The sequence below is a fragment of the Microtus oregoni genome, unplaced genomic scaffold, assembly GCF_018167655.1.
Source record: "Microtus oregoni isolate MIOR12 unplaced genomic scaffold, Mior012 000005F_ref0000423, whole genome shotgun sequence".
NCBI classification, from domain to species: domain Eukaryota; kingdom Metazoa; phylum Chordata; class Mammalia; order Rodentia; family Cricetidae; genus Microtus; species Microtus oregoni.
The window spans coordinates 53,654,208-53,665,106 of NW_024543064.1; the positions used below are offsets into that span (position 1 = coordinate 53,654,208).

At 36.6% G+C, this 10,899-nt stretch overlaps 1 protein-coding gene across 1 annotated transcript in view; it reads left to right on the plus strand.

The window, feature by feature from the left end:
• The window catches only part of Caap1 (caspase activity and apoptosis inhibitor 1), a 56,297-nt gene extending 45,877 nt beyond the window's left edge, over positions 1 to 10,420 (plus strand). The window contains exon 6 of the mRNA XM_041651163.1: positions 9,089 to 10,420. Within this exon, the coding sequence (XP_041507097.1) occupies positions 9,089 to 9,465 (377 nt within the window). The 3' untranslated portion in view covers positions 9,466 to 10,420. The remainder of the gene's footprint in view (positions 1 to 9,088) is intronic.
• The last annotated feature ends 479 nt before the right edge of the window (positions 10,421 to 10,899 follow it).

The following is a 10,899-nucleotide window of genomic DNA, read 5'->3' on the forward strand; positions in this document are numbered from 1 at the left end:
GTTCTCCTACCTCAGCCTCTGAATATTGGGATGATATATAAGCATGAGCCACCATGCCTGACTTGTTTCATGAAGAATGAAATTACAGAAGGGTTGACTGAGTATATTGAGAAATATTTACTTCCTTATGTCTTTAAGTTCTGCCATTTTAAGCATTTGATTTTGTGGTATGTTTCCTAGGATTCTTAAGGCAGGTATTTCAGAGGTTGCACAGCACAAGTTTCCAGCAGGGATTTGGATCCTGTTTGATATAGTCGGTACTTTAAGTCATTAAACACTTCCCATCTCAGCCTAATGAAGAGGTAGGACCGTGGCTGTAGACCATTGCATCTGTCTTAGCTATTGTTGGTGTGTATAGGTGTGTGCATGCGTGGGTCAGAGGTCAACCCTCAGCTTGTTTTTCAGGTGGCACTTTTTTTTTCTTAGACAAGAGCTCTCATTTAGCATGGAGCTTGCCAGTTTGGTTTGATTGACTGGCCAGAAAGTTCCCAGGGATCCACCTTTCTCTGCCTTCCCAGTGCTGGGATTACAGTTGTATGTGCTACCATAACTAAGGGTGTTTTCTTTTTTTCTTAAAAAAAAAAAAAAGCATGGTTGTAGGGATAGAGCTCAGGTGCTCACACTTACATGACACTTTACCAGTGGAGCTGTCTCCCAATTCTGTGACTGTTTCTGCATGTGACTTACATTCCTTAGTTCTCAGACCTTTGGATTATCAAAATAGCACATTAATTGGTAACCCAATACCAAATGGTCTGCCCTGAAAAAATACATACAAGTGACATCATACAGACCAAGCAGGATGTATTTATGTAGAAGTATATGTGTATATACGTATACACAGTGAGTACATACACATATATGCATGTGACAACCATCAGTGAAAAAGTTATTGAATTGTAGGTGAGCAAGGAGAGCTATGTGGGAGAGCTTGGAGGGAGGAAAGGGAAAATGATGGAATTATATCACAGTCTCACAAAATAAACAATGTAAGTTTTAAAATGAGTTTTAAGTGTCTTTGATTTGTATATTTAAAAATTCTGGAACTGATCTCTTCATCTAACACGTTGTTGTTTAGTGCTAGGCACTAGGGCTAAAGAGATACATGTCCCTGGCCTGGAAAGAACTTAAAAAAGGAAACAGATGTAAACTGTTTTCCTTCATCTGTTCTTGACATCTGTTGAGACTGATGAGCTTTGCACTGTCAGGATTTGCTCTCTATTTGTACTCAGGTTCTGTTGTCCTTTGATAGTTATCCTCTACCAACCATTCTCTCCCCTTCTTTTGAGCTGTTGCTGACAGCTAAGTCAGTGCTTACTGCTCCTCCTGACTCCTAACTGCATTTGATCCATTAATGATTTTCCTATTCTCAGTATGGCCCTCCTTCACTCCTGACTTTATAGAATGAGTGCTTCAGGACTCTGAACTTTTCCATATCCCATAGGTGGTGGTCTTAAGTAGTCCCAAGACTGACAGGAAGAAAGCCTGGCTGGCTTTCAACAAACACTCCAAGCATTCTTGTCTGTGCTATTGGTGTTTGCTGTATAGTTCATCACATGGGTCTTCCATATGCCAATTCTATCTGGCCTATATAAACTAGTTAGTTTACCCCCTTCCCCTTTCCAGAGCTCATAGACCTAATATACCTTGGCTTTCCCAGGGGTTGATGTCAGGCTTGCTGGACTGTAGTTTCAAAGAAGTTATCTTCATTTGTTAACTGGCACTGCGCTGCTCAGAGTATAAGTGAAAATCTGTCAGTTGTGACTGGGCTTCAACACTGTGATCCAGATGTCTACATATAAGACTTAAGTTCATTTACGTGAATTACAAACTTTAGGCAAAATCAAAGAGCTCCAAATCTGTGAGGCGCCCCAGTCTACTGTTGTTGATACAGAACTGATTAGCATCTGATTCCTATCACCATTGCCTATTAAATACTGCTAGTTAATTGTTTACAACTTGACAAATATTTAGGGATATCCACGTGCTAGTTGAACATGGTTTTTACTCTTAAGTAGCTGTCTACTTTGTAGTACTTTTTATTCACATCTGATTATCCTACTTAAACAGAGTGCTTCATTAGACAGTTATTTATGTCTTAGTTCTTTTAAATCTTCAGTACTAGTTCATAGACATTGGACTTAAGTCAATATTTTTGAATAAGTAAGAAAATAGACGAATATACGTGTGTGCATGCGCCGTTGTGCAGGTCAGAGGGCGGCTTGTAGGTATCTATCTGTTCTTTCCTTCTACCTGTGAATACTGGGGATTAAACTCAGATCACCGGTCGGCTTTGGTGAAAAGCACCTTTACTGGTTGAATCATCTCACTGGCCCATAGTCTGTACATTATTCTTTATACAGAAGACAAAAGCAAAGTACTCTAGCTTTGTAACAGTGTTAGTATCGGCTTATTTCACCTGCTGTTCCAGTGCCTTCTCAGAAAAGCACATTGTTTCTGAGCTTGTTTTTTCTTTCTGTCCTTACCAAGATGGGCCATCTGTTGTTTGCTTCCTTTAGTCTTTGGCTTTGGTTTCATTACATGTGAAATAAGGCTCTCCGGTCTTCTATGTTGATGGATGATGGTCTCTTTAAAATGTGCTTATAATAGTCACTTTTCTCTAGGTCACATTTCTTTTGATATTTTGTAATTTGGGTGATGTTTATAGAGTTTAATATAGAGCCCTCTTATGCCCCTAAACTGTCTTTCCCCATGCCTTCTCTCTGACTATTCTGGGAAAAAACAAAAACAAAACAAAACCCCAAATCCATGGGATACTTTTGCGATTTCCACCTTTGTTAACGTGATAATTTCCCAACCCCCCACAATGGGTTCCCTCTACTTCTTTATGTCTCCTGAGGAAAAGAATGACTGTAAAAAAAAACTGACAGTGGCCATTATTTTTACTACTTCTTCAATCAAAATATTCTGAGTTTTAGGGAATGGATTGCATGTTTAATGAAATACTGTGTCAGGTTTTTTAGCATACTGATAATGATTGCTTGCTTTATGAGTTTATTAAAAGAACCTTTATATTTTATTACCTTTCCCTGTGCTTATATATATTTAATTAAGCAAAAGCAATGTTTTAGGCAACATGTCCATATGTGAAATAGACAGCAAAGCTGAGCACAGACTATTCCGACAGATTGTGAAGTATTAAGATGTTGCTAGCAGAGAGAATGTGTGTAAAATCTACCAATTAGTATTGCTATATGCCCAGGGGCATAGAGCTAACCACATGAGCATGGATAGCCTTAGCAGGTGATTGCCTGTAGTTCTTTAACTAGGTGTGGGACCTTATGAGCCCTTCCCCGTTTCATTCTGGAGTGTGAACTGATGTGGTCTTGTGAGGACAATCGTTGTTGATAAATCATGGGTATAACTTCCCTGTCATGCCCAGAAGATACTGTTTATAGCAGTCCTCCTGCTATAATTTCCATCTCCTTCCTTGATGTTTTTGGTGCCTTGAGTGTAGGGCTGTGTTATAGATGTCCCACTTTAGGGATGGGTACCCTGGAGTTATGTATACTCTGTGCTTTGACCAGTTGTGGGCTTCCGTAATAGTTTCTAACTGCAACAAAAATTTCCTGATTTTCTTTGTTGAGATGAGCTCTCCTGTGTAGACCAGGTTGGTCTTGAACTCAAGGTCTCTCAGCCCTGTCCCTGGAGTTTATGATAGGTGTTTATCACCACCCCTTGCTTAATTTCTTTATGTGTACAAGTGTGTATTCCTGATGCCTATGGAGGTCAGAAGATGGCATATGATCCCCTGGAACTGGATTTAAGGGTGTTTGTGAATCACTGTGCCAGTGCTGGGAACTAAACCCAGGTCCTCTGCAGGAGCAACAAGTATTCTTAACCACTGAGCCATCTCTTCAGCCCTATTCCCTTAACTTACTTGTAATTTTTCTATTTTGCCAATGTATTAGGTTCCCTCTTGTCTCACAAAAAGCTAAAAGTTCTAGTCAGTAAAAAGTAATATCTTTTTTTTTTTTTTTTGGATGTATGTAGACCAGGCTGGTCACAAACTCCTTAGTGTTTCAGTTAAAGGCATGTGCTACCATGCCTGGCTTAAAAGCAGTATCTTTTAAATTTACATGTTCTTAATTAGAAATTATGTTGAAAAAATTTTCATGTATTTGTTGGTTCTTTGTGGTTTTTAATTTGTGGAAAGCCTGACCCGTTGCTTGCTACCCACACACACACTCTCTCTTCTTTTTTTTTTTTTAAGCTTTTTATTGATTCTTTGTGGATTTCGTATTATGCATCCAGATCCCACTCATTTCCCCATGCTCTCTCATTTGCCCTCTGCCCTTACAACCTTCCCCCTCAAAACAAAATTTAAAAGAACTGAAAACCAACACACACACACACACACACACGCGCGCGCGCGCGCGCGCGCACTCATGCACTCACACACGCACACTATCCTGTAGTGTGGTTCAGAGAGTCACACAGTATACTCTTTAGTCCATACATCTTTACAGGTAAGTGTTCATTGCGATGAGTCATTGCCCAGGCCTCTGGCTTCTGGTGCAGTATTGATGCTGGGCCCCCACTGGGACTCCTCTTGGGTATTCTATTACTGTCCTGTGTTGGTGGAGGTTGGTCCAGCCCCTTCACATGCTTTAACAGTTCACAGATGAGGTGAATGTTGGGTGGGCCTGAGGGGAAGCTCACCACCCGGGTGAGCTCTCCAGTGCTGCCCCGCTAGCTCACCCAGTGCAGCAGACAGCAAGGAGTGGGGCCAGTTCCCTTGTTCTGTTGTCCTCAAGGCCTCACATCAGGCTCCCCTGCACTCATCCTGCCAGGGACAGCTCTACTGCCTTGCTACCCCTTGCCCTTGTTTGTCATTGTTTCTCAATGATACATATCTGTAACTATATATTTCTATACTTTTCCTTTTTTACAAAATTATTTTGGTAGTGTTTCCTTGAATTCTATCCGTATCTCAGAAGTCTTAACTTTTTTTTCTTTTTCTTTTTCATTTTTCTTTTCTTTCTTTTTTTTCTTTTATTTTTTACCTTCCTGTCCCAGGCATCTTCTCAGGGCCTTTCGTGGACTAGAGCAGCCCTTGCCGTTGGGCTGTACCCCTAACCCTAGGACTTTAATTGAAACAAATTTATTGTTGCTTGTTTGTGGGATTTTCATATTTACATACTTAGTCTTTTTTCTTTGGAAGGACTCATATTTGCTTGTCTTCTCTTCAAGTAATGTCCATTTTTGTACTATTGTTTAGGTATTTCTCTCCTGTGTGACTAGTTGCCATTTGTAAGAGTTGGACAGCTGTGTAAATGCTCATTCTTGTAGGCTTTGTCTCTTGGCTTTATGTATTAATGCAGCATTGGAAAGCTTTACAGGCAGACTAGTCTTTCATGTTACAGATAAGAGCTCAATTAACAACTAGAATATAACAAGACCTTACAAGTGCTAAATACGCTAATATAACTTAAAATAGCCTTTTCACTTTTATGAGTTCCACTGTGGTGTAACTCGTGCTGGCACCACTGTTTTTTTGTGTTTATTTGCTTTTATTGACTGTCCTATTGAAAACACTTACGAAAAGTCAAGTTTATGACATGAAATGTTTTCCTCTTACTTAATTTTATGAAACCTTGCAGTTTTCAAGCTGTGAAATTTGTTGCACATTATTGTAAAATACAAATATTGCATTTTAGTTTTGTCCATTCCATAGTAAAAGTCTTTTTTTTTTTTTAAATTTATACCCTTGATGTTTCTTGTGGGTGTGTGTCTTCAGAGCATTCTCAGTGTTGGAGACTGAACCTATAATCCTCGGCCCACAAGTATATGTTAAACCGAATGGATAGTGGTTATTTTCTTCTCCTTGGCAGTAAAATGTTTAAAGTGTGTAAGGTGTTATATTTAGTGTCAAATATTTAGCCTTTATGCTTTTATCCTGTGCTCATATCTGTCGCTCATCAAATAATGTAAACAAATATTACTCTGTTAAATCAGAGTATTCACCTGTGTCAATGATTACTTTGAGTAATTGTTGATTTTCTGTCTAGATACTGAGTCTAGATGAATTGGTTTATTATTTAAAACTCTTTAGTGCTCATGTTCAGCATTTGGGATATGAACAAACAGGTAGGATAGAAAGAGGATAGCAAGGACATGAACGAAAGAGAAATCGTGAGAGCATACGGACCGGAGGACAGTGTAATAGGATGTACATTGGCACAGAATTGGCTACAGCATCAACTATAAGAGAAAAATGCTCAGGAAATCCCTGTATTCTTTATTACTTTTTGCTCTCTTCCCCACTCCCCCACTTTCACTTTGTCTCCCAGCACTGTAGCCTAGCCAAGCTCTTAAGGTCCTTTAATCCTTTCCTGTAATCAGTTCATCCCACTCTTTATTTACATTGCTTTTCTCTGAAGAGCTCTGTAAGGTGTGTATTAAGAGGTGTCACCCATCTTACTGGAGGAGCAGAGTTAATATAAGGAGTATATCATAGACTCTGTTTCCTGTGAATAAAGTTAATTACTACAGCTCTGTAACATCAGCAACTTGGGACTCATTTTTTTCTTGTTTTTTTTTCCCCCTGCACTATTTTTGATTAGTCTTTTATAGTTTTAGTTAATAGTTTGAATTTTTATTTTTACTATTTTAATTGCATATTTGATATTTTAATTTAGGTTTATTTGTACTTTATTTTTCTTATTGTATTTTAATAACCTCTGTTTATATTGTGCATATATCAAGTCTTTTTTTAAAAAAAGATCTTTAATAAAGCTTGAGTAATTAAGTGGATTTAAGTACTAGTGCTTTTGTAAAGTCCCAAGTATGTCATTTGCCTGCAAACCGAGTTTTGGGATTCTTACCATAATTCACATGAGTATGTCTATTATGAAAAAAGTTTGAACATAAATTTCTGAAAAATAATTCTAAAACGTTATTAAAGTAGATATTACATTATCTGCTTAAGCTCTTTCTAGTGACGAGATTTTATTTAAAGGGACAGAAATAATTTACGTTTTAGATTGTTACTCTAAGACTCTTGTAAGTTTATGTGTAAATTTGAAGTTGGTACTTTTTGGAATTCTTGCATGATTTCAGTTGGCACTCACTTTGCCCTGAAAATGAGCATGCCCACAATTCTTGTTGTGTTTGCATAATGCCAGAGTGAGAGCACAGAAGCATAGAACCCAACTTTAATGAGTTTGAATGAGGCATTTAAGATAATCACTTCTTTGCCTTTTCTCCTTTCTGATAAACGATGAGAGCAATATTTTGGAAATGTGTTCATATGTTTTCAGGTGATGATTTTAAAAAATGAGTTGCTGACTGATTGTACTGAAATGATGAAACTTATTAATAGTAGAGAGGCTAATGGTATTGATAACTTCAATTAATGACTTCTACAAGTTACTTTCAGTTTTGTGAAAAACCACACATGTCAAATCATTTTAGGTATGTAATGCTACAGAGTTTTTGTACCTATGGTATACTTACAGTGGACAGATGCACCTGTGAATGCCTTCAGCAATACTGTGTTGTAGAGAACTCATGTTACTTGGATTTGATAATTTTGAATGTGAACAGAGAACACCAAATTTCTTTAGTGATAGAATAGATGTATTGTTGATAGAAAAGCAAAGGTATAAAGCAGTATATCTCTTTCCATTTAAATGTTTGAAATACACTCAAAGATTTTCTTTGAGCTTGGGACTGAATCTCTGAAAATTTTGATCCTGAATCTCTGGTGGTACTGATTTTATAAAGCATTTGACTATGTAAGCTCAGGGGAATGACTCTTTAGTTGTGGTTGGGCCTTAAATAAGCCTATATAAACAGGTTTTAAAAATTATTCAGGTGAAGTGAATGTGTGTGTAACTTTGTACTTCTTAGCGCCAGATGGGCATTTGGAATCTTCCTGCTGATGGAGTTAAAGAACATATTATGATTTGAGTGTGCAATGTTCCGCAGACTCATGTCTTATGTTTGTTTTTATTTCAAGTTAGAATATTTCTATCAAACGTTTTGTAGAAGAAGAATTATTCATTTTGCTGTGATTTTTTTTCTTGCTGTTTGGAAATTCTTGCTTCTTTGGGAGATATTCTTTGGGAGAATGTTCTTTAGAATCTATTAAATTGCAACCATCTTACACATTCTATGATTGGCTACAAAAAATGCTAGATTGACTGGTTTTTCTACTTTAATTTTAGAGTTGGCAGTGGTTTTGTAATTAGAGTGCTATAGATTAAGGTTGGTAGAGTATATGTTACAAAACAAATGAGGTAGAATTTTTCTCCTTCCTGTTCATTCTGTTAACAGTTGTTTTCACTTGCCATTCAGTATTTTATAAATAAGTTTTGTTCTTAAACCAAACGTGTAAGAATTAATTTTTAAATAAAAACATGCTTGATACTTAAAATATAAATAAATTCAGATAATAAGTGGTCGCTCAACATTGTAAATGATATCTAAAGTTAGGTAATATTCAGTGCCAAGGCCAAGACAGTTACTTGAGCATCATAATCTGCATTTAGATTAAATTCTTGACATCAGCGTTTCATAACATTAAAATGCTTGTATACCAATTTCATTAATTTATTGATTCAGAACCAAGTGCTTGAATAAGTATAGGAGAGGATTTGGGATAAGCGATGTACAGAATATCTAGTTTCCTGATGACATTTTTTTCTTTTTTCTAGTCTACAAAGCAAAATGTATCCTCTAGGATAAAATTGTATTTCCCCAATAATGTTCTATTTAAAAGGTTTTCAACATGAGTCCTCATTTTGTAATCTATAAACTTCATTGTGGTATAAGACATTATGACACTTTAATTAGGAAAATCGATCAAGGGAACTGCATATGATGGGCCAAGTTTCCCAATGGTCCGTGTTTCACCAGATTGGAATGAAAACTATCTAGGATTTACATGAAATATAATTTGTTTTTCAAGTTGAAGAGTCAAGTAAGAAGTGAGTGCAATAAGAATTACAAATGAACTTGGGCCTTAGGAGTGTATCCCCACTCATCATAAGTAGAAGAAAATGTTGACCCAGAGCTTTGGGTTACATGGTTCTCCCCCACTCCCTTCTTTTGTTTGTTTCAGGCAAAGGGGAAGATAGTGATGTACTCAGTATAAATGCAGATGCTTATGACAGCGATATAGAAGGCCCATGCAATGAAGAAGCCGCTGCTGCTGCTGCCGCCGCTGCCACTGCCGCTGCTCCAGAAGCCCCAGAAAATACAGTCCAGAGTGAAGCTGCTCAGATAGATGACCTGGAGAAAGATATTGAAAAAAGTGTGAATGAGATTCTGGGACTGGCAGAGTCCAGCCCAAAGGGACTCAAAGCGGCCACCCTGACTGTTCCTCCACCAGAAGATGTTCAGCCTTCTGCGCAGCAACTGGAACTTCTAGAACTTGAGATGAGGGCAAGAGCGATTAAGGCTCTCATGAAAGCTGGTGATTTAAAAAAGCCAGTCTAGTTTTTCTGACTTGAATTTTGTGTGTGTTTGAATGAAGCCATGTCATATAATTTTATATCTGACATTTATTTGGGGTCTCATGTGATATTTCTCTTGTAAAACTTATTAGGTAAACTCATCGTAGGCTGAAAATTATATATATTTTTTACTTTTATATTATAGACTATAGATGTGTGTTTAAATTCATGGCAGATATAGTTGGAGACCATGGATATTTCCTTTAGTTCTCTCTGTAAATTGATACCTTGAAAGCCAACAGGAAGGAGTTGGAATATTTTTTTCCTTTGTTTTTAAATGTTTGGGCAACAAACTCAAAAGCTTTAAGAAAGATTGACCAAGCATGTCTCTTAAGGCTACCTGTATTTTTCAATATAATATTAAATTATTGCTCCTAGATTTGTTAACAATTTAAGAACTTTAGTTTTGTGTATATATACTTTGAAGATATGTGCTGTTTGAGGATGCCTTTTGTGGATGTGAGTTTCCTAGCTAAAACTAATGAATTGTTTTGTTTTAAGACTCAAAGATCTGAAATTGCTTTAAAAGCTTTTTTAATAAAGAAAAAAACTCAATTTAAGGCTATTTTTTTAGCAATGTAAAATTAATTTGTTCATGTTGAATTCCAGCAACAAGCCATTCTGACCTATGTTTGGTGTTTTGGGGGGTAATTTGTTCACAGTTTTTCCTTCAATTAAAAAAAAAATAGATTTTTATTTACATTCCAAGCTTTCAGGAAAAGGGTAATATAATATGATACAGGTTTTCATTTGATGTCATTGTTTGAAGATCTGATGTATAGTTCATAAATCCCAATAATAAAAGGCTGTTATTCTGGATATGAAGACTTGATACTTTTCCAAAAGCAAAATTGACTTTAAGAACCTTTGATAAGTTGATATTGTAATTAAGCTAATTTTGTATACTTTTTAATAAACAAGTTAGCATCTTGCTGCAATTATAGATACCTTTTGCTTCATTACTAGTTACACTTGTTCGATACCAAAATAAATTTTGGTAGGGTACCTTAAAATAAATGACTTTTTTTCTAAAATAGAGATTTGGAACTCTTTTATATTTGCCAACAAATATTTTGGTATACTTTATTGATAAGCCATGCTCTAGTGATGTAATATAGGAAGTCTCTTCACACAGTTTGCAGTGATTGTCTTTGATCAGCTGACTTAATTATATGTTGATTTGGAGAGGTTTTAGGTGCACAGAAGACATGTTTATAAACCATTGGTGTGGATTTATTGCTTCTGAAAACGTCTTTAAGTAATCCTTTTATTCTCTCCCCTCCAATTTTAATGAAGCACAGAAATCTTTGTCACACGAAGCACTTCTCTTACTCAAAACATAGGCATGGTTTCAGTAATGTGTGCTCTTGTCAGTGCTTTAATATGAACAAGCTTTGGTTATGATGAAATAAGTTTT